The sequence below is a fragment of the Enhydra lutris genome, unplaced genomic scaffold (genome assembly GCF_002288905.1).
Source record: "Enhydra lutris kenyoni isolate GAN:26980312 unplaced genomic scaffold, ASM228890v2 scaffoldscaffold94, whole genome shotgun sequence".
NCBI classification, from domain to species: Eukaryota; Metazoa; Chordata; class Mammalia; order Carnivora; family Mustelidae; genus Enhydra; species Enhydra lutris.
In genome coordinates, this window is record NW_019154178.1 from 4152557 (window position 1) to 4177989 (window position 25433).

The 25433-nt window shown below is 41.6% G+C and overlaps 2 protein-coding genes across 2 annotated transcripts in view; one reads left to right on the plus strand and one right to left on the minus strand.

The window, feature by feature from the left end:
• Positions 1–775: 775 nt before the first annotated feature.
• LOC111138875 (olfactory receptor 10J3-like) overlaps positions 776–25433 on the minus strand; it is a 145673-nt gene continuing 121015 nt past the window's right edge. Inside the window, 1 exon segment of the mRNA XM_022490811.1 lies at positions 776–1925. Within this exon segment, the coding sequence (XP_022346519.1) occupies positions 974–1925 (952 nt within the window). The 3' untranslated portion in view covers positions 776–973.
• On the plus strand, positions 22833–23765 carry LOC111138877 (olfactory receptor 10J1-like). The gene has a single exon (XM_022490813.1). It carries the CDS (start codon positions 22833–22835, stop codon positions 23763–23765), a length of 933 nt encoding a protein of 310 aa, XP_022346521.1.

Below are 25433 nucleotides of genomic sequence, written 5' to 3' on the forward strand. Positions count from 1 at the left end.
CCTCTGTGCTTCTTACTCCTGGGTTGGAAACATGGAAGGTGTTGAATTTTTCAACATGTCCCCCTTTACATCTGGTGTTTTCTCACCTAGCCATCTTCCGGCTGTGGACAACCCGCTTCGGTGCTCTCGGGAGCTGATGACTTTGTGCTTCCCCACATTTGCATCCCGCATTCCCAGGAATGGCCAGGTAGGGCAGTTCCACCACTCGGAACTGCCTCCACCACTTCAGCCTCCTGAAGATTGCTCAGGCTGTTCTGAGATATCAGTGTTAGCAAAAACAGATTACGAGAAAGTCCTCAATGTCCACAGAAAAGAATACACATAGGTCTCCTCACTTGTTAAAAAGTTTCAAAAACTACTCCTACACCCCCACCAACAACAGTGAAAGTCTTTCGGAGGTGGCTTCCAAATATTTTGTTCATGGGCTTTCTAGACGGCGCTGATTTTATGTCTCGATGGAGTTGTGTAGCTGTGCGAACTCATGTGTGATAGGACACAGGTGGGAGTGACCTAGGCAGGTAAATCTTTCCCCTCTAGTCTTGAGCATTTGCCAAGCCATTTTTTTAAAAAGGTTTATTCATTTATTTATTTTTCAGAGAGAGAGAGAGAGAATGAGTGGGGGGAGGGGCAAGGGGTAAAGGGAGAGGGCCAGGCAGACTCCCACTGCGTGCGGAGCTGGATGTGGGACTCAATCCCAGGACTCTGGGATCATGACCTGAGCTGAAGGCAGAGGCTTAACAAACTGAGTCACGCAGGTGCCCCAACTATCTATCTATCTGTGCCAGGCCACTTTTTATCCTCTCTGAAGAAGGGCATAGGAAACCATGACAAACTCAAACGGAAGCCCACAGTTTTGGTCCCCTTACTTTAGTCTGTTCTTCTTGATCTCATACTTAAAAGCATTATTGAAACAGCATTAAAATCAACATACATTTACAAAATCAAATGAAAGGCTTTTAACAATCTTGTCTTGCTACGAGGAAAGGGGCCTCCGCCCCATAGCTCTGTGCAGAGCATCCTTGACCTCCTTGTTCCTCAGGCTGTACACAACAGGGTTCAACAGGGGAGTGATGACTGTGTAGGTCACAGAGATGAGTCTGTCCTGCCCCAGGGAACTCTGGGACTTGGGCTTGAGGTAGATGATGGAGGCACAGCCATAGTGGACAATGACCACCGTGAGGTGGGAGGCACAGGTGGCGAAGGCCTTCTTCCGGCCCTCAGCTGAAGCGATCTTGAGGATGGCAGAGATGATGAGGACGTAGGAGATGAAGACCAGGACCATGGGTAGAACCAGGACACAGACGCTGACAACAAAGTTGATGATCTCGTTGACAGTGGTGTCCATGCAGGCCAGCTTCAGCAGGGGCCTCACGTCACAGAAGAAGTGAGAAATGACAAAGGCGTCACAGAAGGGCAGACCAAACACAAATGTTACCTGCACAATGGCCATGCCCAGACCAATTCCCAGTGATCCGGATGCTAACTGGACACAGACCTCTTTACTCATGATGACCAAGTATCGTAGGGGGTTGCAGATGGCCACGTAGCGGTCGTAGCCCATGGCTGTGAGCAGGAAACAGTTGTTGATGCCAAAGGTGAGATAGAAGAAGAGTTGAGTGGCACAGTCTTGGACAGCAATGGGCTGTTGGGGGCTCAGGAGGCCAGAAAGCATACGGGGAATGATGGCCACAGTGTAGCAGGTCTCAGAGAGGGATAGCATGCTCAGGAAGAAGTACATGGGGGTGTGGAGGTGACGGTCCAGGCGAATAATAGTCATGATGACAACATTGCCAGAGAGAGTCAGCAGGTACAGAGTTAGAAAGACAACAAAGAACACAAGTCTGTGATGCCACCCAAAGCTGGAGAACCCTTCCAAGAGGAACTGGGTCACAGCAGTGGAGTTTGGCATTGACATTGAGAGAGGTCTAGGTCTGGGCAAAGGACAGGTGTGATGAGCCAACCGCAAAAGAGAGTAGGCTAACCCAAGGCCTTCAGTAAAAAGTGTGTCCATCAGCTGAGCAATGCCCTGGACCTCAAGAGTCATCAGTATCTGCTGCTGTCATCACCTTTGCCCACCCTCTTCTTCGGCTCTACAGAAGTGTTACCCCAGGACCCCGAGACTGATGGCAGAGAGAGATCTGGGAGGAACAGTAGAGACAGAGTAAAGGAAAGATGAGTAGAAGTAATTACCCAGACACTGGCGAGGTGAGTCCAGGTCAAGGAAGAAGCTCAGCACTGTAGTTCCTCCTCAAACACTCTTGAATTAGCTGGGAAGGATCTGGTGCAGAATAGTAAGTAAATTGGAAGACAGAAGAGAGCTGAGGCTGACAGCCTTCTGACACTGTTCAGAATGCATTGTCACCACCCAGTGCTCCAGCCCCAGCCTGCAAGGATTTCTGTTCCCCCAGAACCCTACCTATGTCCTAGGCTTCACTTCCCTAAGCCCTGAACCTAAAAATCCCCAGTGATCAAGAAAGACTAGAAATGGGAGCATTTCAATAAAAAGTTCCTCCTGAAAACCCCGCACCAAGTATCCTCCAGGGCCATGGACAATGGGTCGATAAGGCCCAGCAGGTATGCAGCTAAACTCCTTGAATTCGAGCAGAAAACAGAATGGAATGAATCCAAGGATGTCCCTTCAAATAGGGAATGGGTTTTCCTAGTGTGAGAGCAAAGAGAAATTCACCTAATTGGAGAAGACCAGGTCTACTTTTTCCTTCAACTTTGCACATTCCAAGTTGAGATAGGAATAGAAAGGAATTCTTCTCATGTGAGCTCAGAATTGGAGACTACAGTGGCAGGTTTAGCCTTGCCCTTTAAACCCGTATTTACTCCTGGTAGAACATACCATATTTAACCATCATCTCCAACCAGATAGCTGAGAATTATCCTTTTCCATCCAGAAAACATCCTGAAATTCTGTCATCTCTGTCCCCTCCTCCCTGTGCTTTCCACCAACACCTAACTTCTGAGCACACACAATCATTCTCTGCAGGGTCTGCAATGGTCTCCCAGTCAAGCTCTGTCATTGCAGTGACCTTGGTCCAAGTCCAAGCCTGCCTCCTGAATGTTGTCATAACATTCTTTAAAAAAGAAAGAAAGAAAGAAAGAAAGAAAGAAATCTGCTAATGGGATTCACCTGAAGAATATGAAAACGCAAACTCAAAAAGATTTACGCACCCTTATGTGTACTGCAGCATTATTTACAATGGCCCAATTACGCCAGCAGCCGCAGGGTCCATCAGTAGATGAACAGATAAAGATGAGGCATAGGCACACAATGGAACATTACTCATCCACAAAGGAGGATGGAAGCCTGCCATGTGCAAGAACGTGGACGGACCAGAGAGTCTAATGCTCAGCGAAGTAAGTCAGAGAAAGACAAATGCCATCCCATCTCACTTACACATGGGACTTAAGAAATGAATACAACAAAGAAAAAGAAAGAGAAAACCCCCAAACCAACTCTTTATTATAGAGAACAAACTGATGGTTACCAGAGGGGAGGTGGCTCGGGAAGGGGTGAACGGGCGAAGATTAACTGTATAATTATGGTGATGAGCCCGGAGTAGTGTATGGGAGTGCTGAATCCTCTCTATCACACACCTGGAATTAATGCAACGCTGTATGTTAACTCTACTGGAATGAAGATAAAAATTTTAAAAATCTGATTATGGAGCTTGCCTGCATAAATTCCTTCAGTAGCCACCTGAAATTTGAAGGATGATATTTAAAATCATTTGTAAATTGAGTATAGTAATACCTCTTTGGAGTCACTGTGAGTATTAGAGGGGTTAGTGTATTTGAAGAGTTTGACACAACACTGGGTATGGGGAGGGGAGTTCAGCCCAGGCTCGAAGGATTTTTAAATAAGCCTTTGATCACATCCAGCCTTGATTTATAATTTTCATCATTTCCCTTCCAATTGCTTATATGGACTTTTTTATGTGCTTTAAAAATCTTTCTTGGGGCACCTGGGTGGCTCAGTGGGTTAAGCCTCTGCCTTCGGCTCGGGTCATGATCTCAGGGTCTTGGGATCGAGCCCCACATAGGGCTCTCTGCTCAGCAGAGAGCCTGCTTCCCCCTCTCTCTCTGCCTGCCTCTCTGTCTACTTGTGATCTCTCTCTCTCTCTCTCTGTCAAATAAATAAATAAAATTTAAAAAAAAAATCTTTCTTGAAGGGCACTGGCCAGATCTGTGTATTGTTCTACATACTATCTCAGCAAAGGTATGGGTCTGGTAGAACAAGATTTTTAGTTTTGCTTTTAATCCAACTCTTAAAGATGCCCAACATTTTCTTAGATCACAGTAGCTCATCCAGTTGATACATCTAGGAAAAATCTGTAGTGACATCCAGATCGCGTACGCATGTTATAATGGATAGTTTGGAACCCATCGCTCAAAACCACCGTTTTCATTATACTTGTGCACTTACATTGAAATTCATCCAGGTTATTCTTGTAATTTAAATTCACTTTCCTGGCAAAAGATTTTACTCATGCCAATAGCCTAGAATATTTCTTTTTTTCCTCCTCCAGACTGTTAGTCAGCTCTAAATTAGCAGCACCTGAAACAACTCTATCCCAGCACTGTGTTATGTGGGTAGACTCAGCAGAACGACCAGTAAAGTCACACAGAGTGGGACGGGGGAAATGAGAAACACGGGCACGAGCAGGCTTACTCATCCAGGGTGTAAGAAATGGAGATGAAGGAGGAGAAAGAATAAAAGGGAGGGAGGGTACAGACGGACAGCAACCTCAAAATTCAGACCATATCTTCGGCATTGAGGTTATTTCTGTTTCTTCCTTTCAAATAAATGATCAAAAAAAGTGAAACAAGGCCTGTCCCCGACCCAATCTTGGATGAATATACTACTCACATTTTTTTCTCCAGGGAAAACTTACTTATCTCATTGATCTCTGATTTTTTTTTCTACATCTACTGTGAATAATAAAATTTTGCTTCAAATCCAAACAAAACCACTTCTTCCGGAGTTCACTGAGTTGAGTACATCATGAACTGTGAGTGCCACGCTTGTATCAGGAACACAAAGAAACCAAGCAACAGTCCTTGCCCTCACGGAGCTTGGACGCAGTTGAAGGTCCCTCAAGTCTTACGTCCCTCCTCCCTCCATTAGCTCACATATACACACATCCAATGTGATAAACATCACAAGGCTCGGTATGAGAGATCCTGTTCCCCCTTCTGGAGACCATCGCTGGCCCAGATGACTCCGCTACAGTCAACATGCTCCATCCCGGCCCATAAGGAAGTGAAACTCACCAGCAGTCGTCTCCTCGTTCTTCTGAGAGTCACAGCCCTCCACGTGGGAAATCTGCCTGCAATCACAGATACTTTTTTTTTTTTTTAACTAATAGTTATAAAGCATTTCCCAGTTTTTGTCAATACCTTTCCTGCAATTATTTAAAATCCATCAGTTACCTGAGTTTAGATCACTGTAAAATATTGCTATCCTACTGAAAGCCTACACGTTTTCTTATCTGAGGGTTGCTGACATCTTACTAAGCCGAGCTGTGGTTTACAAGAACTCCTCCTTCACTGGCTAATCTTGAGATAACACCCAGATTGTGATACCGAAACGAAACTAGAAAGGAAGGAAACAATGCATCACCCCATCTTCTAGCGCCTGAGCCCGCAAGTGAGGAGCAGAACAAGTCCCATTAAGCTCCTCTGGACTCTCACAGCCTCCTCTGACACAAGCTCCTCTTTGGGTCACCAAGCAGTAACTCCAACTTGAGCAGATTGCTTGTCCTGGACTCCTGGGTCTCCACCCTCCACAACAGCACCAAGTCCTCCCAAGTGACCCATAGCAGAGGGCACAATCCAAACAGCACAGTGTCTAGAGACCTCATTACTCAGGAAGCTCATTTCCTAATCCTGGGATTAATGTTTTGAGAGAGTTGGCTTGGCTCTTAGGAGAAATCTCTGGGGTGAAAAGGCTGATTTCAAAATGTATTAGTTCGGGCCATGGTCCTGCTAAGGTATGTGTCATACTTCTCTGGTGCCAAAGGAGAGAAGCTTTAGACCTTATGGAAATGACTCTTTACATATGGTGCAAGGGAAGCGGCAACACTCAGGCAGGATGTGAGTGTGGACCCCTGCGGCCGGGTGCACAGAGGGCTGAGCCTTCAGCTAGCCCGCTTCAAGCCAGTTGAAAGTCCCCGGGTACCATCAGCAATCCAGTCTCTGACTTCTGTTGTAAGAACTTGAAACTTTTAAAAAAGGTTTTATTTAAATCCCATCGAGTGAATGCACAGTGTTAACATGAGTTTCAGGTGTACAACACAGTGATTCAACACTTCCTACAACACATGGTGCTCATCCTAAGTGCATGCCTTCCTCCCCGTCCCGTTTCACGCCCCCCCGCCCACGACCCTCAGTTTGTCTCTACCGTTAAGAATCTGTTTCTTGGTGAGCCTCTCTCTTTTTACCCCCTTTGCTTGTTGGTTTTCTTTCTTAAATTCCACAGATCAGTGAAATCGTAAGGTGTTTCTCTTTCTCACTTTTATACCTTTTTTTTAAAATTGAAGTATAGTTCACACGTGATGCTACACTAGCTTCAGGTGTGCTACGTGATGGTGTGCTATGCTGTGCTCACCACGAGGGCAGCCACCATCTGTCAGCACGCAACACCAGTACAAGATCATGGACTGTGTCCTCTATACTGTAGCTCTCCTCTCCGTGACTTACTCTACTCTTAACCACTCTGTCTCGTCTCTCCTCCGATCGCCTCACACCTCGCATCATTCTGAAGCCCCTGGTCAGACCATCCTCCAGAGAACACATCCATCTAATTCCCCGCAGCCCAGACAAATGTAGCTTTGAGCTAGGTGAAAGTTGGCACTCAGCTGCCACATATTTTAAACTCTTTCGTCATATTCACTGCATTGATCCTACATTCCTATAACTCACCTTTGGAGACTCTCATTCACCTCCTCTCGTGGGGTACTTACAGCTGTTACTAACCAAAGTAATTGCTAGCATTTCTGATACATACTTCTTATCCGCTAGGTACTAAACTATGCAGTGTACATGTTAATTCACTGAAGACTAACGATGAATCTATGGGGTGGCATTACCATATGCATCTTCGGAAGAGAAAACAGGCACAGAGATGTTATGGAGCTTTCTCTAGGACACAGAGCTGACAAAGGAGAAACCACGACTTAAGCTGGAAATCCGGCTTCAGAAGAAATCCTAGCACAAGTCTGGACACAGAATTAGTTCTCCATAACCGTTGGTTGGATGGAATGTAACTGAAATCGTGCTCAGTGGTGGTACTGCCGGGGACATGGAGCCAGGGAGGCAGCATGGAGATGGTGGAAAAGCAGCAGACCAGTGTTTGTTCACCACGTCCAGTGGCCACATCTGCCACTAATCTGGTTGGCATTTGGATGGATACATCTCTGCTCTGGTCCTCCTCCTTCTGTGAGTGAGGATGTCACGAAGTGACGATGGTGAGAACAGGTGAGGACAGGGATGCCGCGCCAGATGCTGCCTTCCCTCTGTGTCCTTCCCGCAGCTCCGAGTGATGCACGGGTACATGATGCCGTAGACGTGTACTGAGTATCACTCACTATCCGCGTTTCACAAATGAAGACTCTCAGGTTAAACAAGAGAAGTGCAGTGAGTGGGGCTTTCCAAGGTTCGCCCACCCCGGCTCCTCTTCACACACGCGGACAATCAAAAGGACGGAATTCTCGCTCTTCCATCTCTGCAGTGGTGTTAGAATGACTCTAAGAGGTGGCGTAGCTTCCACGTCAGTGAATGATGGAGGAGCCAAGACTCCACGAAGAAAGCACATGAAGGAATGTTAGCCTAACACCCACGATTTGCAGCTTCTTCAAGGAACTGCCATTTCTTGTTTATGGGCTTTGATCAAAGCACTGAAACAAGATGAGCAGAGGCTCTGACTTCAGGGCTACCCTCTAGGTGAGAGGGTAGAGTGGAAATGAACCCTCACAAAGACTAAAACCAGCTTCAATCTCACTCAACCCCTACTTACCAATCGCTCTCCCCGCTAGTCTAAGTATCTGCTAGGAAGTAAAACAGCAGATCATACAATGCAGAGACTCAGCTTAGCTTTACAACTTTTCACATGGAGCACTAAGCAAACCACTACCTGCTGACCCAGGAACCCACCACTGGTTTTCTGATAGCCTACAAGCTGTTATGATGGTCTTAACATTTTTGTAATGATTTTAACAAGTTTAAAAAGGAAACGATTTTGTCACATGAAAATTGTATGAAATTCCAATTTCAGTCACCATAATCAAAGGTTTTTTTTTTCTTTTTTTTAAACCATGGCCTCACTCATCCACTTATGTACTACCTCTGGCTGCTTCTGTGCTACCATTCAATGGCAGCATTTAATAGATGCGACAAAGACATTTGGCCCACAAATCCTGAATTATTTACTATCTGGCCCCCTTCAGGAAAAATTTGAGGACTTCTGGTGTAAAGTGTCCAGGATGCAATAAAAATGCACGAACCATACCAGGACAAAAGACCAAAGGGCTAAGAATCAAGAAGGGGTAAAAAAACCACTCAACAGAAATAGACTCATAAAAAAGTCACTGTGTTAAAGTTATAGATACAACTCTGAGATAAATATATTGTGGGAGACGTGTCCTAAGGTGACCCACCATCAGTCACATTCACGGATAATCCTCTGCTCGGGAGCATGGGCAGAGCTGTGACTTGCCCCTCTGCAACAGAGTACAGCACAGGTGAAGGGATGTCACTCCCATGCTCACATTACATCCTATAAAAATCTGTCTTAGCAGACAGGAGCAAGAGACCCTCTCTTGCGGACTCTACAGAAGTAAGCTGCCAAGTTTTAGGAGGACTTCCTGGAGGTCATGTGGCACTGGAGGAAGACAGCAAACTCAGCAGACAGCCAGTGAGAAAACACAGCCTCCATCCGAGAACCACAAGGAATCAAACTGCCAACAACCACGTGAGGTTGGAAAAGAATACCGAGGTCCAGAAGAGAATACGGCCCAGCTAACATTTTGACTTCCAGTTTGTGAGACACTGAGTAGAGGACCCAGTCAAACTATCACCAGAACACCTGACCTGTGGGAACCATGATATGATACACGTGTGTTGTTTTAAGCTATTTCATTCGTGCCTATTTGAGAAATAATGAGAAAATGAATGTAAGTATGTCACATGTAAAAAATCGTGATGTGTTGTGAAGCAATAAAAAACTAATTTTTATTGTGTTGAAGAAAATAGGTGACAGATTGTGGGACCACACAGAGAACTGGAAAATATTTTTTTTTAAATAAAGTGAAAACATCCAAAATTTAAAAATATAATAACTGAAACAAAGAAGCCCACTAGAAAAAAAGTAGAGATAAAGATCAGTGAACGAGAAGTCCGTCAGTAGAAGATACCCAAGCTGGAGCACAGAGAGGGGGAACGTGCAGTGTATATCAAAGAGGGAAAGAACCAAACAGAACCCCAGGAAAGGTCCAGCATAGGTGTCACTGGAGTCTCAGGTAGACAGGAAAGATAGAACGTGTCAGAAGCAAGAGATGAAGAAACGGCCACAAGCTTCCCAAACCTGAGGAAAGCATCACATACAGATTCACCCTGAACTGCATGTAAGATAGCTACACACACCTCCCCACCCCAACAAAACGGGTGTAGACAGGTTGTGTAAGATGGCTGAAAGATAAAGATTAAAAGGAAAAGCCTTAGAAGGAGCTAGAAGGAAAAAAATACATTATTTTCAAGGAGTAACAGTAAGACTATGAACTGGCTTCTTAACAGCAATAATGAGAAACAGAAGTCAATGGGATGCCATCTTCAAAGTGCTGAGAGGGAGTGGGTGCCGCCCGAAAAGTCTGCACTCCAGGGAAACACCCTCCATGGAGGAAAAACAAGCAAACAAAAACAGCTTCAGAAATGGGAAAAAATGAAGGACTTCCTCATCAGCAGACTTCCACTAAAGAAATGCAGAGTTCTTCAGATAGAAGGAAAATCCAGCCCAGATGCAAACCAAATGAAAAACAACCAAAATAAATTTTAAAATAACAGAGAAGATAAGTGTCTGGGCAATTATCAATTAATACGATGCTTAATATTATCCATAAAATTCATGTCTTATGGATATCTAAATATTGTAGAGTTAAACCATACAATAACATTAAAATGGGGGTAATCAAATACAGGTTCCACAAAATCTTTGCTTGGTCCTTGAAATATAATCTCCAAAATAACCATTAAAATGATGTATAAGTGACAAACAAAAGGAAAAGGAATAATAAAAAACACTTGATTAACTTATTTCACTTAGCATAAACTCCTCCAGTCCTATCCATGGTGAATAACATAATAAAAAAATGAAAATAAATATAAATAAATAATAGAAACACTTGGCTATTCTAAAATAAGATAAAAAGATAGAAATGTACATAAAAATAGGGAAAAGTAGAAAAAAAATCCTGACATGGTATATTTAAACCCAAAGATATCAGTAGTTTCATGTATATAATGAAATGTAAATTTCATTACATGTAAAATTATGAGTTATAAATTTCACTGTATATAATAAAATGTAAATTTCATTAAATGTATAATAATAATCCAATTAGTAGACAAAATTGTCACACTGGACAGGAAAACAAAATTTTGTTTACAACAGACATACCTTAATTATCAGCATACAGAAAGATTAAATATAAAAGAATGGGGAAAATATCATGTAAACACTAATCGAAAGAAAGTTACTGTTTTATGTAAATATCAGAAAAGAAGATTTCACTTTAAGAATTTGATGCTGATTTTGTGACCTGCTGGAGCTTGGAGAGGGTGCCACATGTATGCTAGAAGACTAGGTATTCTGCTCCTTCTATGCGTAGTTTTCCATAAATGTCAGGTCAAGTTGGCTGGCAGGGCTGTTCAGGTTCTCTTCATCCTTACGGATTCTCTGTCCGGTTGTTTTATAAATTACTAAAATCGAATTGTTGAACTCCCCAACTGTACCTGCTGCACTATTTCTCCTTTCAAGTCTGTTCTTTTTGCTTTACAGATTTTGGGGCTCTGTTCTCAGGTGCATATACATTTATGATTTATATTTCCCTAATATACTGGCTCTTTTATCAGAAACATATATATTTCTTTGTCTCTTGTAATATTCCTTGTCTGAAAGTCTATTCTGTCCGATACTAACACAGCCATTCCTGCTCTCCTATGGTTAGTTAGCATGGTGTTTCCACTTAGAACCTTTACTTTCAAAGTACGTGTCTCAGATTCCAAAGCTACGTCCCATGAACAGATGACCAGCTATATCTTGCTGTTCAAAATCCGACAATCTTTCCCTTTTGACCTAAGGATTCCATGCATTCACTTCTAATGTAGTTAAGGCTGTGAACGGATTAATGCTTTTCCTTTCACTCGTCATTTCCCAATTTTCATGTCCTTTTCATTTTTCTGTTCCACTTTTACTGTCTTCTTTTCTGTTAAACAACTTTTTTATTGTACCATATTGATTCTTCTGTTGATCTTAAAACTAGATTTTTTAAAATGTTTGTTCTATGCATATTTAAATTATCACAATGTAGTTCAGGTTAATACAGAGTTGATTTCAATGAAATACAACAATATGGAACTATGGCTCCATTTCCCCCTCTCTTACTCCTTTGCACTATTATTGTCATATAACATCTTTATTTTTTAATAAATCCAATTTATAAATCCATACAGTATTATAACAATATAACTGTTTTTAAATAATGGTATTTTAAAAAAGAAATTACTACAGGAAGAAAATAAAAAGGCAGATGTAAAACCTACATATACACACTCCTCTATGATGACTTATTATGTTACAGAAGTAAAGTTTCTGGTTTTCTTCTCTCTTTCCTATGGAAACAAGTTCTTGTCAACTGTCATGTCCTTTCACTCTAAAGAACTTCTAGTATTTCTTGGATGGTAGGTCTGCTAACAGCAAATTCTCTCAGTCTTTGTCTATCTAGATACACTTTAATTTTCCCCTCATTTTTTAAGAATGTTGTTGCTAGATAGATTTTTCTGTTATTGTTAAAGTTTTTCTTTTGGCAATTCGAATGCCGTGGCACTACCCTCTGGTCTCAGTTGTGTTTCCTGTTAGATGTCACCTATCAACCAGAGTTTCTTCTCTGTACATGGTGAGTCACTTTTCCTTGGTTATCGAGATTTTTTTCTCTGCATTTGGCTTTCTGCAGCTTGATGTCTTACATACGGCTCTCTCTGCATTTACCCAACTCGGGATTTGTTGAGTTTCTTGAAGCTGTTAATGTTTTTCATCAAGTTTGGGAAGTTTTCAACCATTATTTATTTAAATACTTTTTCTGCCTCATTTTCGGGGAATCCCATTACACCTTTGTTGGAGTGTTTACTTTGTCCTATGGGTCTGTGAGAGTACTTTGTTTTCAATCTTTTGTTGTTGTTCTTCAGACTGGATGATTTTAATTTTTTAGTTTTTTATTTTTTTAACATTTTTGTTCAAGTAGTCTCCACACAGTGTGGGGCTCAATCTAGTACCCTGAAATCAAGACCTGAGCTGAAACCAAAAGTCAGATACTTAACCGACTGAACCACCCAGGCGCCCCAAGACTAGATGGTTTCTATTATTGATTTTCGGGCTCCCTGGTTCTTTCTTCTGCCATCTCACTTCTACTGTTCTTAGCATTTCAGTTATAGTTTTCAACTCTAGAACTTGCATTCTCTTCTTTTCTATGGCCTCTATTTGAGGTTCCTTATTTGTGTGATCACTGCCATTCTCTCTATATAATTTTTTGAACACAGTTTCCTTTGATTCTTTGACTATATTTATAAAATCTGCTCATCATGACTCTGCTGTAATGGGCCCATTCAGAACTTACTTCTATTGACTACTTTTTCCGCTGAATTTGGGTCACATTTTTCTGTTTCTTTACACAACTTGTGATATTTGGTTGGTAACTGAGTATATCATAGCAACTCTGAAAAATTTATATTTTTAAATGTCAATCCTTGTTCTTTTCCATTTTCAGTTATTCTTTTCAACTCGAGTGCAGAGACTGCTGTGTATGAATGCTGATGTCTGCTCCATTTCTCGATTACATTTATCTTTGCAGCATGGCTTCCCAGGGGTTTCCCTGTGAATACATAGCTTAGTGTTATCCAATGATTTGCTCACAGATTGTATGTAAACACCTAGAACCGCACTGTTTACCCTCTGCTGATTAACCTGTGGGCAGGATGCTGGATGCATTCAGATTTCCATCCAGTTCTCAGGTATCCCTTGGGCATCCATCGTTCCTCTGAAGCTAGAGATGTAGAACTTATTCAGCCTTTCTGTAACTCTCTTATTTCCAGGATCTCTCAGTTAAATTTATGCTTATTTTTTCCTTGCTCAGAACCAAGACCACAATATCAGAGTAGGAGAGCTGTGGGTTTTTCTCCCCAGGTGAGTCTGCATTAAGCCATAAAAGCTACAGGTTTTGCCCAACCTCCAGTGCACATTATAGACTGAGCTTTCTGACCCCCACGCCGCTGGGTTTTCCTGCCAACCCCAAGCAGATAAGACTATAGTTCCTACATCTGTGCTGAAAGAGAGGTGGCAGGGGTGGGGTGGGGGACAGTGGTGGGAACAACCCAAAGCAAAAATAGCACATACTCTTGCATTTTTACCTAAAGCTCAAGCAATGTTTGGAACATTAATGTTTCTTAATGTGTTATCTGCCTTTGGTTAATTTCCAGTGCTCTTAAATCATTGTTTATATGATTCCGTTTTCTTTCTTTTTTTTTTTTTTCCAAAACAGAGTTGTTGGCCTAACTTGCCAACAGTGCTACAAGTTCTGTCTGCCTCACATTCTCTCACTGCCTCCTGACCCGTAACTAGTGGTAGATTCCAGATTCATAACATTGAGAACCAGAGAAATCTGTGCAGGGATTTACTCTACATATGTTAGAGGAGAAAGAAACATAATGTTCAGACAGTCAGCATGTATTGATGTGTGCCCTTAACTAGAGATTTTGTACACAATGTATCTTCCCAAGAAGATAGGAGTAGCTCTTACAGTTCTCTCAGTTGCTGAACTAAAATATGGACTTGAGAGCAAAAACCTAATAGTGTCTGGTTCCTGCAGCCTGTGATAGAAGTCATGAGATATTACTAGTGGAAGTTTCCCTGATTTCAACAGGGAGAATGGGGCCCGATGAGTCAAAGGTCAAGTGGTATCACAAATCTATCAGACGTAAAGACTATGTATGGGTACGGAAAGAGGTAACGTAGTAACAGGAACTGCTTGCTTACAGAGCTCCTTGGTGTATCTAACTGATTATGGGGTTCCGAAGCCTGAAACGGAAGGGAAACTATGTAATAGTAATCTACATGATATAGATCTATATAATAGTAACAATATGATAGCCATATAACATTTATAATATAAATTGTATCTATACTAGTAACAATACATTTTAGAATCTGTATAATAGTATCAATACATTTTAAAATTATCTAGGGCTGGCGAACAGAGCCCTGACCTGAATTCTGTGAACGGGCTCCAGTCTGGGAATTGGGTGAGAGACGGTGATTCTCCATTATAAGGAATTAAATCAGGATTCTATCAGGCCCCAAGAGGAGGATCACAGCACAATATCCTTGGAACCATACATTCTTTCTCTAGGTAGACATTGTTCTGAGAAATACCTCCTGAATCACTCTGAGTCCTGGAAAAGGCAGGTTACTTGACCACATACCCTCAGATGCCTGTTATGAGCTGGTCTTACTTGTCCCAGCAAGCGGGTGGTCCCGGGACCTGGTCCCAGGTCCCGCCATGTTTGCACGGGACAACCTCGGCTGCCTCCTCACGTGGTTCCAGACTTGCTCTTCTCCAGTTCATTTTCTACTTCTCCACCAGACACTTTGAAATCCACATCTGAGTGTGCTATTCCCTTCCTTAAAAGCTCTGCTGGCTCCACATCATCCTACAAGCTTTAAGTGCTACAAGACCCCTCTGCTCACATTCTCTAGCGCCTTCTGAATTCATCTCTCCCTCAAGCTCTCTAGCACAATTTGGCTTTGTTTCAGTTCTTAGAGTGAATTACTATCAATAAGCTATCTAGTCCCTCATTCATGGTTTTTTTTCTGTATTATCTTCCCTAACTTCACCTGGTTGACCCTCATTCATCTAGAGACTCCAGCTCAAAATCATTGCTCAGAGAATTGCTCATTTAGACTACTAAAAATTGACCCCTTTGTTAGACGCTCCCATGAAACCCTGTTTATTTTTGTTTTGTAATAATTTACTGGTAAGATTATATGTTTGAAACCCGCCTGGTGTGGACCTTGTACACTACACAAGGATGCCTAATCAAGGTGGAGAGTGAAATAATGGCAGCCCACCATCCCTTGACAAGTCACACACCCTTGGTATAGAGCTCCCTCTGTCCATATGAAGGGATGCTCTTTTCCTAGCCGCAAAAATGCATTGCCTCTTCACCAAGAGGTGCACACACAGGCTGCACCTGCCCAGAAGAGGCTCCTTTTACTAATCTGCAGAAAGACACCCAATGGATTAGCGAGTGATAGATCTACAGGCTTCCCTCCTTGGTGAGCTCCATGAAAGCAAATACCATGACTGTTCTTGGCATACTTGTACTGCCAATACTTAGCATAGTGCCTGCAACATAAGTAGATTTGCATTAATTTTTGTTACTTCAATAAATTAAGGCAGGATCCTCAGACATAGAATAATAGGCATGTATTTTATTTTGCATGTTTCCTTAGATTTTTGACAAAACCTATTTGTTTCTACAACACAAACACTTCTTGTGAACCAGTAAACAAAGGTAGAGTTTTGTTGTATTAATTGCCCAAGATCCTAATCAGGCCCCTGGGACGAAGCCTCAAGCTCTTTCTCTGCTGCCCCTGGAATGGTCCTCAAGGGGAAGTCCCCGGGTACTGCATCCGACGGATTCGTAATCAGTCTGTGAACAGGGTTTTAAGAGGCTTGGAGGATGTGCTGAAGCCAGACGAATCAATGCTCCAGGCCTTGAGTGGGTCACCACACCTGAGCTTCCTTTAGACCTTCAGGAAATGCTGCATTCCTAGGCCTGGGGTTCAATATCTCCCTCACAGGCCTCGTGAAGATTCCCATTCTGAGTTCTTTTTTTAAAAAAAGTCCAGATGTATCTGCAAGTAAAAGAATTTCTCTCATGTCCTTTGCCAGCTTTGCAAGAAGTAAGTGGTTGTTAGTACAAAAAAAAAAAAAAAAAAAACAAGAGAGAAGAATTGATTTTAAATTTTTTTAAGCTTCTTCCTTTTCCTGTTCTGGCTTTCTGATGATTTTCTTGAATATTAGGGTGTCACACTTTCCCTGTGTCTCGCCTGTTGGCTGATTGAGCCCTGGTGCCTATAACGTGCCATTGAGTATTCTCATGTCCATAAGCAAATGATGGGAGAATCCATTCAAAGTCATAGAGGGAGGAGAGAAAATAAGACAGCCTTGCTAATCCCAGAGTTGTCATCTACCACTGATGTCCCTTGTGTCTTCAGTGAATGAGGCTGAGGGTCAAGCAGTTTCATACAGCTGTTGCCTCCTTCCCTATAACCTGACCCTCATGTCTGGACGTCCATTCAGCAGGGTCTGGATTCCAAGCAAGGGTATGGATTTGGAGGCACACTTGTGTTTCATACCTGGTCTTCTCTATCTCTACATATGCAAGTCTGATGAGAGTTGCTTGCCCTCCAGAGCCTCACATTCTCCATATATAAATCCAGAGTATTTTATTACCTTGTAGGGTAATTACTAAGCTTTCAACTATGGAGCCTGTCTTAATAGGCTGGCATGTATTTTGAGGCACCTGGATGGCTCATTTGGTTAATTCAGACTCTCGATTTTGGCTTGGGTCATGACCTCAGGGTCATGAGATCGAAACCCACATGGAGATCCGCACTGGGCATTCAGTCTGCTTGAGGTTCTCTCTCCCTCCCTCTGCCCCTCCACCCCCCCCCCTTTCTCTTTTTCTCTCTCTTGCATGTGCATGGTCTTTTCCTAAAGAAAAAATAGACTGGTATATATTTTAAACAAATGCTAGTTTCTACATTATCGTTTCTAATGACCTGAGACAATTTTCTATCCATCTCTTAATCTATATGCTGCTTTGACTCCCTTTACTTAATGCTTAATCCTAGGTCAGGCTCTTTGCCCTACTCTCATTTAGCAATGTAACACAGGGACCTCCAGATCACTACTTTCAGAAAAACAGACATAGCAGAATCTCTGTGTGTGTGTGTGTATGAAAGAGAGAGAGAGAGAGAGAGGCAGACATGAGGATGTAAATTGTGAATTGGGCTGGAGCTGGAGACTCTAGGGAAAGAGAAGATGCACTTGGAGTAGAAAAAAAAAAAGAAAGGGAACGCCAATTCCTCTGGAGCCTTGCCTTCCCCTCCAGACACTGGTCGGTATGTTAGGAACTAAAAGGAAACTGGGTAATACTTATCAAGTCCATGTTCTTTTACAGAGGCATCAAAAACTCAGAACAAGATACAGTGATTTCTTCTGTTTCTTAATGTCTTCCTAAAGAAGGCTCACCCACTTCTTTGTGTCAGTTACACTATCAGTAGCTCAGCAGGGGCAGAAAGGCTCTCCTCCAGGATTAAGGTCTCTTAAGACCAAAGGACGCAGTACAGGGCAAGCAGAGCTGCCCCCACCCCTTGGCCGTAAACTAAATGTGTTATCCGGCGTCCTTTATCCTTTTTGGGACTAAGTTCCCCCACATTTCTATCACATTGTAGAAAAGGAAACTGAAGAAAAAAGGAAACTGTAAAATGTAAAAGAAAAACTCCCATAAATTTCTATAATCTTTTATGAAAAGGGCTATCCTCCAAAAGTTTGATTGAGGATTGGAGAACTAGCCCAAGGTGAATGGTCTCCGCAGATGATGATGGTTGGCCAACAGTCAGTTCATCCACCCACGTTTTCCAATATTGTTCTTTCATGTCTTTTTTTTTTTCTGGGTGTCTCTCACCTTCTGCCACTTGCTGAGCCTGCAGACTCTGCCCCTTCCTGTCCGCATGGATGCCGCATTTCTGTCTTTTCCTTGAGTGATTCACAAGCTCCCTGTGTCTGAATTGGGAAGGTCCATTTCCTCCACCTCTCACTCCCTCCAGCTTGGAAATCCTTCAGTACTTGGTTCTGTCTCCACCTGTCCATGTCCGTACTGCTGGGTGAATCTGGCACAGGTGTGGGCTCTTCCTTCAGCTCAGAAGCACCTCCAGAGTTTTCCTTCACTTATCAGTTCCGTTGACACAGTGATCAAAGGCTTGACATATGCCAAAAATCGAGCTAAGATCTGGGGATACAGAAACGACTAAGTATGATCTGTCATCCAAAAAGGTACTATCTAGTTGAAAAGCCAGATAATAAATCATTTCAATTGAATGTGACAAGTGTTATCATGTAAGAATGAGAGATGCTGAGAGAACCAAGGTGGGAGGGATGCCTCAATGGAAAAATGGTGAGGAGAACGACCCCAAGGGACACTTAAAAGAAACTGAAGCTACCCTCCAACCCACTGCATAAGTAATATATATTTACTGTGGACACTTTGGAAAATTCAGGAGACAGCAAAAATCCACCCATAATTTTACCATGCAGAATCATGTACTACTAACATTTCGATGATTTCCCTTCAGCTTTTTCCTATGCACATTTTCATGTAATTAGGTAATTTTGTATATCTCACATCCTGTTTTGTAATTTATTTTCCATTGAATTACATAATTTTCATATGCATCAATTAAAAGCTACACAAAAAAGTTTTAAAATATTGTGCTAGTTTCTGTTTATAAATGTCCCATATATTCATTTATATATTCTTTTTTAAAAAATATTTTTATTTGTTTATTTGAGAGAGAGAGAGAGCATGAGAGGAGGGAGAGGCAGAGGAAGGATCAGACTCCCCGCTGAGCAGGGAGCCGGATATGGGACTCGATTCCAGGACCCTGAGATCATGACCTGAGCTGAAGGCAGAGGCTTAACCCACTGAGCCACCCAGGCGCCCCCATTTGTAAATTCATAGTCTTTTTTTGTATACAGACATGTTCATAAATACACAGATAAAGATTTTTACTTCCTTTACCGTATTGGGTTCATACAATCCTTACCGTTTTGTGGTATCTCTCCCATTTAACAGTAGCATGAATGCTCTTCTTGATGTATAATGTTAATGTTTTTTGTAACATAGGGTGTGCATTGAATAGTTTAAAAAATAAATGTGCATTTTAAGAAAAATAACAAAACAAACACCTAGCTACCTTCTGCCCAGGCTAAGAAACAGAAGATCACTATAAATCTAGAGCCTCATAGATGTTCCTTTCAAATGCTTCAAATCCTCACCAGTCATGATCATCAATTTTAGGTTAAAGCACTTGCATATTTATAAAGAAACAGATTATCCCTAAATATTACTAGTCCTGCCTTCTTTTGAACATTAAGTAAATGGAAGACAGACAGACAGACACACACACACACACACACACACACACCTGTGGTTGGCTTCTATTGTGCAATGTTCCGATTCTGAGGGTCAAGAAAGCTGAAGTGTGAAAATGAAAGCCATGCCCTCAGCCATCTTTAGCAGGAGTCTGTAGACCTTTCCTGTAAAGGACCTGGGAGTAAACGTGTTAGTCTTGCAGGTCCTACATACAGTCTCTGCTGGACTCCTCCGCTTCACTGTCGCAGGGTGATCGCAATCCACACAACACATTCACAAGTGGGTGTGACCGTGTCCCAATATAGCTTTATTTACAAAGCAGACTGCTGGTCCATGGGGTGTCGTTTGCCCACCCATGCTCTATAATTAATTCACTCGATGCTCTGTAATATATTGTGGGTTTATTCAATTTATCCTTTCTGCTTTTGAAGAACATTTGGTTCATTTCAGCGCTTTCCCCCCCTATTATAAACAAAGCTGTTTTAACTTTGTATGTCTCTGTAGCTGTTCCGGATTAAATTCTGACGGTGGAATCACTGGCTCCCACAACCCATTCGTTTTCAACTCGGACAGGTAATAGCGAACTGTTTTCCAAAATGATCCTATCAATTCACTCTCTTCAGGAGCTTCCCCTGCTCTTTATCTGTAATAGCTTTGAATTCCTGAAGTCTGATGGGTGTGAAATTGTGGTCTGTGGTCTTATTTTCCCGCGGCTACTAATGATGTTAAAAGTCTGTTCACATGCCCTCTGTGCTTCCCCTAATATGAAATTTTTATACACTTTTAAAATCATTATATTAAGCTGATCTTTTTTTTCTCTCTTTATGGTTAAAGCTCTAGATACCCTAGACACTAGTGTTTTACCTGGTTTTGTTGTAAATATCTTGACTTGTTCCCTTTTTTGGAATTTGTTTTAAAAAATGGAAGTTAATGTTTATGTACCAGAATATATCATTATTTTATATTCTGTATCTTTTGCTACCCCAAGCTTATCTTCTAAACATTTCATGAAGTGTTTTGTTTCTTCTTAGGTTTTTAATACAATTGAAATTAATGTTTTTATGGCACAATCTGATTTCGTTTTTTCCCATACAGATAACCAACAATTTCATCCTTAATTGACGACTTGGTGCTTCCCACCAGCCTCCAGTGCCAGCTCTGGTGTGAAGAGTTCCCATATTTCAGACTGTGTTTGCTCCCATTGGTGAGACTCCATCCCTGTGCCAACACCACACCTTCTTAATGACCACCGCCTAATAGTAAGTAATGATGTTTGAAGGGTAAATCTTCTCTTCCTGTGTTTGTGTTCTAGCTTTTCTCAGATCTCTGTACTTTCATATAAATTTTAGTATCAGTTACCAATCTAGCAACCAACCAGCCAAAAACAATCCATTCGAGATTCTGATTGAACTGCAGAGAATTCATAAATCATAGATAGGAATTCATAGATTTTTGATTAATTGGAATCTTCACCATCTCAGATCTTTCAACTCGTAAGCAGGGTCTGTTACTCCCTTACTTCATTCAGTCTTTGGTGTCTTTCACTAAGGTTTTGTGATTTTCTTCATAAACATCGGTATTCCCAGGTACTTTATACTTTTAAGCTATTATAAATGACAGTCCTTTTAAATTTAATTTGCTATCAGTTTGTTGAAGTGTATAAATTTGATAGATTTTTATACCTAAATTTTGTACCAGAAAGCCTGCTAACTTTCTTAATAATGTTAATAATTTATCAGCAGTTTCTTTTGGATTTTCTGTGTACACAATCGCATCATCTGCAGAGAATTCCTTCCTTCTCAATCCTTATATTTTTAATTTCTTTCTCTTGGCTTATTGGATTGGCCAGAGTGTTCAGTGCAATGTTGAAGAGAAGTGGATGAAGCAGTCACCCTTATCTTGTCCTAATATTGAAGAGAACCCTTCAGTATCTCACCACTAAGTATATATTGACTGCAGAACTGTACACATGCTTTATCAGCTTAAAGAAAATCTTTGATCCTTAGTTTTTTCAGGATTTTTATAAGTAGACACTGAATTTTAAAAATGATTTTTGGGGGGATAGCTATTGAAATAATCATGTCGCTTTTTCTCTTCGAACAGTTTACTGGAGGAAATGTACAATTGAATTGTTTAAATCTTAAACAAATTTCACATCCTGAAAAAAAACCAACTTGTTCATGGACCCATTTACACATTGTTGGATGTGGTTTGATGATATTTCATCAAGAATTTTACCTCTAGATCTACGAGATTGGCCAGTTTAATTTGTTGTCAAGATAATTCCAGCTTCATAAAATGAGGGGAGAGGATTTCCTCTTTATTACTTAAAATAGTAATTTGTATTACATTGAAATCGACTTATCCTTGAATGTTTCATAGAATGTAGCGGTAAATTTCTCTTGGCCGAGAGATCTATTTGTAGATTTTTCACTACTGTCTTTATATCTTAATTTTTTTTTTTAGGTTTTCTTCTTCTTGATTCAATATTGATAATTTTTTCTAGAAATATATCCATTTCATTGAAGTTTAAAAACCTGTGGAGGAGGAGTTGTACATAATGTTACTTCTCATCTTTCTGAGTCTGAAGCTTCTGTCCCTTTATTAATTCATAATCGAGTTTATGTCTTCACTTGTTTTTCTTGGTCAGATTTTCATGAGTTTACCTAAAGTTTATAAACCTGAACCTTTATGGATTTTCTGTATTTTATCATTCACATCTGTTTCATCGTTGCTGTTTTTTTATAACTTCTTGGAATGGATTCTCATTAATTTTCAGTTTTAAAAAAACAAACAAGCCATTTTCAGTGATAAACTTCCTTTCAATAATGTTCTGAATGCAAGGTACGTGTTGTGGTACGTGATTCTCCTGTCACTGCTCTGTTCCAAAGATCTCTAATTTCCATTATAAGTTCCTCTTCGAACCATAGGTTAGATTTTCAAACATTTCCAATTTTTCAAGTTTTTTTGTGATAGTTTCTAACTTAATCACACTGTGGTCTGAGAATGTGGGTAATATTTTAGGAAAATCTAGTTTTAAGAAATTTTTGAGACCAACTTCATGGGCCACACGTTGGGTCAGTTGTCCTTGAAAAGAAAGCCTTACCTCAAACTTCCAAATAACGTTGCTCAGATTTTCGCTGTCATGTATACATCAGTTCTGGGACAGAGTCTGCCATGTCCCTGGAAAAGACAGTTGATTTGAAAAGTTCTGAACCGGGTCTTTGCGATACTGAAACTTTGCTCTTGATGGTGTGCTCACAAAGGGATGGGTGGTCTCTCTTATGAAGGGATGGTGTTGACCTTCTCTTTACCTTTCTGATTTGAGATCCTCAATGAAGACGGCCAACCACACAGAGGTGAGAGAATTTGTTTTCCAAGGTTTCTCCAACTTCCATGAACATCAGCTCACACTCTTCGTTGTGTTTCTGATCGTGTACATCCTAACTCTGGCTGGCAATGTCATCATTGTGACTGTGATCCATATCGACCACCACCTCCACACCCCCATGTACTTCTTTCTAAGTGTTCTTTCCACGTCGGAGACTTTCTATTCCCTGGTCATTATCCCACGCATGCTTTCTGGCCTTGTAGGTCTGAGCCAATCCATCTCCCTGGTGGGCTGTGGGACTCAGCTCTTTTTCTTCCTTGGTTTTGCCATCACCAATTGCTTCTTGCTAGCAGTAATGGGGTTTGATCGCTACGTGGCCATCTGCAACCCTCTTCGTTACTCAGTCGTCATGAACTGGAGAGTCTGTACCATCCTGGCATCCTCGGTCTGTGCCTCAGGGTTCTTGCTCTCTCTGATTCAGGCCGTGGCCATTTTCAGACTGTCTTTTTGCAACTCACTAATTGAGCATTTCTTCTGTGATGTTCCACCTGTGTTGGACCTAGCCTGTGCTGCTCCAATCCTTAACGATATCCTGACCTTAATTATCACCCTGTTGGCCCTCACAGCCCCTTCCACCTTCATCTTCATCACCTACATCCTCATCATCGCCACCATCCTCAAGATCGCCTCAGCTGAGGGCAGGAAGAAGGCCTTCGCCACCTGTGCCTCCCATCTCACAGTGGTCATTGTCCACTATGGCTGTGCCTCCATTGCCCACTTCAAGCCCAGGTCTGAAGACAACAGGGATCAGGATCTGTTAATCTCAGTGACCTACACGGTCATAACACCTTTACTGAACCCTGTGGTGTACAGTCTGAGAAACAAAGAAGTCCAGGATGCTCTGAGGAGGTTGATGGGTAGGAAATCCCTTCCCTAAGATGAAATCTCCACCCTATCCATAGGCATGCATGTTTTCCAGATGGAAGCTTACAGGTAAAGCTATAGAGTCAGGGTTTCTAGTGACTGGTGAAATCTCCAACTCACAGCCAGGGCCAAAGCAGAAGTGACTTGAAGCTGAGGGCCAGCTTCTAATAACTGATTCTCACTGCCTCAACCTCTTTGTTAACATAGTAAAAACATAAATTACCCTGCAGACCTGTAAACAGACACCTACTGGCTCTATTCCAGGAGATAATTACAGGGTCAGAGTGTGATCGAGTGCTCATCTCAAGCTTAAATTTAAAGTGACCGGTCCACTTTGCTGAAGTACAAACCACATTAAAGTCATACGTGACTGAATCTTCTTTTAACGTAAGTTGGATGTTTGAACAAGTGGTTACTAGAAACAATATTGTGCCAAAACCTAATCACACTGGTTATAATAAGGTAAGCAGAGCAAAAATGAGATATCTTTTAGGAAATGGGTTTGGGAAGAGCTAAGAACTTTCTAGAGAGAAGATTTTCTAGGAACCCTTTGTGAGTTTCCTGTTCATGCAAGTTTCACATGTGGGGTGCCAAATGGAAAAGGAAGTGGGGTGGAGGAGAAAGGAATGACAGAGGACTCTGAGCCACACGCGACAGCCATGCAGCTCTGGCCACGTGAACAGAGCACACAGACCTGGTCTGATCCTTTGCTTCTTCAAGCTGAACATGAGCCACACGACAGAGTCCTAGTGGGGCTGAAAGCAGTGGCTCTCCCTGGACAGGATGACCAGTGGGCTCAGAAGAGGAGCAGACAGATGGCTTGGGGAACAGATTGCCAAAAAGAAACCTGTGAAATTGACTACAAAAAAGAAAAATTAGAGGCAGATCCAAATGGGAGTTTCCAGTGAGAGGAGAGCAGGAGAAGGCAGAAGGACAAGGGGACATGCTGTGGGGCAAGAATTCAGATTGGCTCCTTTGGATGGGCTCTTCTCCTGCCCTTCCTAAGTGAAGTCACAAAGGCAAGGAAAGAGAATTCAGTGAAAATATGAAAAAGCACCAAAAAAATTCCTTTCTGATGAATTAGAAGAAATTCCTTTCTATGAATGAATGACAAAAAGCTAAAAAAGTCAACAGTAGAGGACTTTTGACATGAAAACTTTCAAAAGGTTAAAGCAACTGAGTTAGAATAATAAAAGACTGTTTCCTGTTCCTTGCCTCAAAAATATAAGAATGAATCAGGGTGAACTTTGGACTCAATTTGTGAGACAAAATAGGTGTTGAATAACATGATGATTATTAGCAGTTGTGCTGGCTGAGCAAATCAAAGTTCCTGTACTGCACTGTTTGTAAAAAGATAGACAATCAGTGTGTGAGTGCACGGCATTCTCACTGCAGAACACTTCTGAAATGCAGAAATATCAAAATGTGTAAAGTGATTATGCATTTTATAGGCTAAGTATGCAGATACATAAAAACCAAACTTTTAGAAGGTTCTGCAGTTTAATTCATGTTGTCGTTCTGAGCTCCCAACCTGATGGACAGCAGAAGTTACCTGGTCCTTTCCATGCAAACTTGGGCAATTCAGTGAATAAGTCATTTGATGAGAAATCATCATTAAATTCAAGGTCCTGCTCCTCCCCCATATTCACCATTCTACTTGGGGTGAATCAATTAAGTTCTC

What these genes read in the sequence shown, in the direction of transcription:
- LOC111138877 (XM_022490813.1), top strand. Translation starts at nt 22,833, where the DNA reads ATGAAGACGGCCAACCACACAGAGGTGAGAGAATTTGTTTTCCAAGGT.